Source organism: Oxyura jamaicensis, unplaced genomic scaffold (assembly GCF_011077185.1).
Source record: "Oxyura jamaicensis isolate SHBP4307 breed ruddy duck unplaced genomic scaffold, BPBGC_Ojam_1.0 oxyUn_random_OJ66071, whole genome shotgun sequence".
In the NCBI taxonomy this organism is placed as follows: Eukaryota; Metazoa; Chordata; class Aves; order Anseriformes; family Anatidae; genus Oxyura; species Oxyura jamaicensis.
In genome coordinates this window covers 257-3,375 of record NW_023308035.1, presented here as the reverse complement: position 1 = coordinate 3,375, position 3,119 = coordinate 257, and the positions used below count along the sequence as shown (strand labels likewise).

General features: G+C 50.2%; 1 protein-coding gene across 1 annotated transcript; it reads left to right on the top strand.

The window, feature by feature from the left end:
• Positions 1-731: 731 nt before the first annotated feature.
• On the top strand, positions 732-2,117 carry LOC118159051 (olfactory receptor 14C36-like). The gene has a single exon (XM_035313690.1). It carries the CDS (start codon positions 1,008-1,010, stop codon positions 2,115-2,117), a length of 1,110 nt encoding a protein of 369 aa, XP_035169581.1. The 5' UTR covers positions 732-1,007.
• Positions 2,118-3,119: the final 1,002 nt, after the last annotated feature.

Sequence of the window (3,119 nt, the reverse complement as noted above, 5' to 3'; positions counted from 1 at the left end):
TGAGCAGCCAGCGGGTGGGATGGGGGCTGTGGCCTGCAGGCAGGAGGCGTGGGGACAGAGACCCAGCTGCACATAAGGACAGCTGCAGGCAGCAGAGCCATGGGCAGGGAGTGGCAGGACAGTGCTAGCATAATACTCTGGCACTTCCCTTTCTGTGCTCAGTCCCGCTGGATTCAGCATGTGAGTCATAACCTCAGCAGCAGGACTTCCAGCAGAGCAGAGTTTCCTGAGCTTCTGTCAGTACCTTTCTGGCTTTGCCTCCCCTGGCAGAAGCCCTGTGCTATTTCTCTCTGCTCCTACACGTACTGTTGCTGTTGTTGCTCTTTTGCTCCCTGCAGATCTGGCTTTCAGCTGCAGCTCAAGCTTTGACCCTCTCGGTCCCACCCCACAGATCTGTCCTTAGAAGAAAGGACAAAACCCCCTTCTAAACTCTGGGGCTTTGGGCAATGTAGTCTGTAGGGAAGGATAAAAATGAATCACTTTCCCAGGTGTTCCTGAAGCCACATTAATTGAGCAGCTCAATGTGGGCAAGTGGACTGAGACCTAGAGGACTCTGGCTGAGACCAGGGTAGGTGGACAGACTGGTTATGAACACTGCACTAAGGATATTCACTTTGCCCCTGGGACAACCAGAATCACACCTGGAATATGTTACAAATGCCAGGGTCTTCTACCCTCAAAAAAACTCTTCCGAATGTCACAAATGCAGTTGGAACAAATTAAACCACAAATGCTGTTTGGCAGTCAAGAGTGTTGAGAGTGGTAATGGTGGGAAGTCCACATTCATCAGATGTAGATTTAATCAGAGATCACTCCTGATTTCTTTATACCTAGAATTGTAGGGTGGGTGTGACTACTCCAAAGTGCACAACGGGGTCCCCTGCTCCCAGTGGCACCTTCCTCCAGCACCATCCAAAGCTCAGGCAAGAGAGCAGCAGTAAGGTCTCAGAAAGGGGAAAGTCACCGTGGGGGGTTTCAGCGAGAGGTGGAGTAAGTTTTTCTCAGAGATGTCTCTCCTAATTATCACTGTATTTTCTTCTTTAGATTGTCCATTTGTGCAGGAGGATCAGATGTCCAACAGCAGTTCCATCAGTGAGTTCCTCCTCCTGGCATTCGCAGACACACGGGAGCTGCAGCTCCTGCACTTCGCGCTCTTCCTGGGCATCTACCTGGCTGCCCTCCTGGGCAACGGCCTCATCCTCACAGCCATAGCCTGCGACCACCACCTCCACACCCCCATGTACTTCTTCCTCCTCAACCTCGCCCTCCTCGACCTGGGCTGCATCTCCACCACTCTCCCCAAAGCCATGGCCAATTCCCTCTGGGACACCAGGGCCATTTCCTACTCAGGATGTGCTGCACAGGTCTTTTCATTTGTCTTCCTTATATCAGCAGAGTTTTTTCTTCTCACCATCATGTCCTATGACCGCTACATTGCCATCTGCAAGCCCCTGCACTATGGGAGCCTCCTGGGCAGCGGAGCTTGTGCCCACATGGCAGCAGCTGCCTGGGGCAGTGGGGTTCTCTATGCTCTGCTACACACTGCCGGTACATTTTCACTGCCCCTCTGCCAAGGCAATGCTGTGCAGCAATTCTTCTGTGAAATCCCCTCCATCCTCAAGCTCTCCTGCTCAGACTCCTACCTCAGGGAAGTTGGGCTTCTCACGTTCACTTCCTTTTTGGGTTTTGGATGCTTTGTTTTCATTGTGCTCTCCTACATGCAGATCTTCATGGCAGTGCTGAGGATGCCCTCTGAGCAGGGACGGCACAAAGCCTTTTCCACGTGTGTCCCTCACCTGGCTGTGGTCTCACTCTTCTTCAGCACTGTCATATTTGCCTACCTGAAGCCCTCCTCCATCTCCTCCCCAAACCTGAACCTGGCAGTGGCAGTTCTGTACTCAGTGCTGCCTCCAGTATTGAACCCCTTCATCTACAGCATGAGGAACCAGCAGCTCAAGGATTCAATATGGAAACTGTTGATCAGGTTTTCATCAGTGGCCACAGACTGTCTACCTTTTTCTGCAAATGACTCCCACTGTGTGTCACAACGGGCACTCTTGCCTTTCTCTTTGGTGTTTGCTGGTTTGTTTGGTTGTTTTTCCTTTGTGTCCTTGTGATAATGTTGTCTACACAGAAAAGCTCTTCACTCCCTTGTCTGCGTGACCTGCGGTTTCAGTAAAAAAAAGGCTTCAGGCTCTCTGCATATTTAATCAAAATAAATGAAGCTGGAACAATTTCTTTCTCTGAGACCTATGTTCAGTGGATTAATAAAGAGGAATAATAAACTGTTTTCTCTCTGCAGCAGGTCAGGGCAGGTTGCCCTGTCCCTCGGGTGGCAGGAGCTGCCTGAGGGCCCCCAGGGATGACACAGAGGGGCTGGAGACCTCTGAGGATCTGCTGCAGGGGACACTGACCTCTGTACGTTTGTGCCATGGTACCAGGATGAACAGCTGAAGTTACAATTAAAAAGGAAACAAAGATGACACAGGGCCACTGCCAAATTTATCAGGAAGAGCTGTATACAGGTCAGAGTTTGTTAGCTTGTCGTCTTTGGCCTGAGCCAAATGATCTGAGAGGTCTTTTCCAATTTCCATGGCTCCATGATTCTATGGTTCGATGAGTCTGACATAAGTCACAATCATTGGAAGGCAGCGCTGCAGTCTGGGAACTCAAGACTATGGCCTCGACAAGTCCATAGGTTCTGCAAGGGATTCCTGTGGGCTGGCACCATGCATCCTGGCACACTTTCCAGTGGATTCCTGGAGTTAACTACACTTGAAATGGCCATTGAGACCCCCAAGAAACTCATGTTGGATCATGTGTCATAAACTCAGGCTGAAAGACAAGAGAGGTGACTCTGAGTGGCAATGGCAGAGCACAGTAGCTTTCTTTCCCCAGTCTGGAAATATGTCCCCTTCCAACTAGGGAAATTAAAAGGCATTAATATGAACAGACCCATCAGGTCAATCTGCAAAGTAAGGGAAAGTAATAGTTATTGTGCTGTAGGTGCAGCAGGCAATGGGCCTTAGAAGACTCAAGCAGATCAAATCCAGTTCATCCATGAGCTAAGACAAACACTGAGCAGAGCGAAGGACACTGAGTGGTGCCCATCTCCTTGG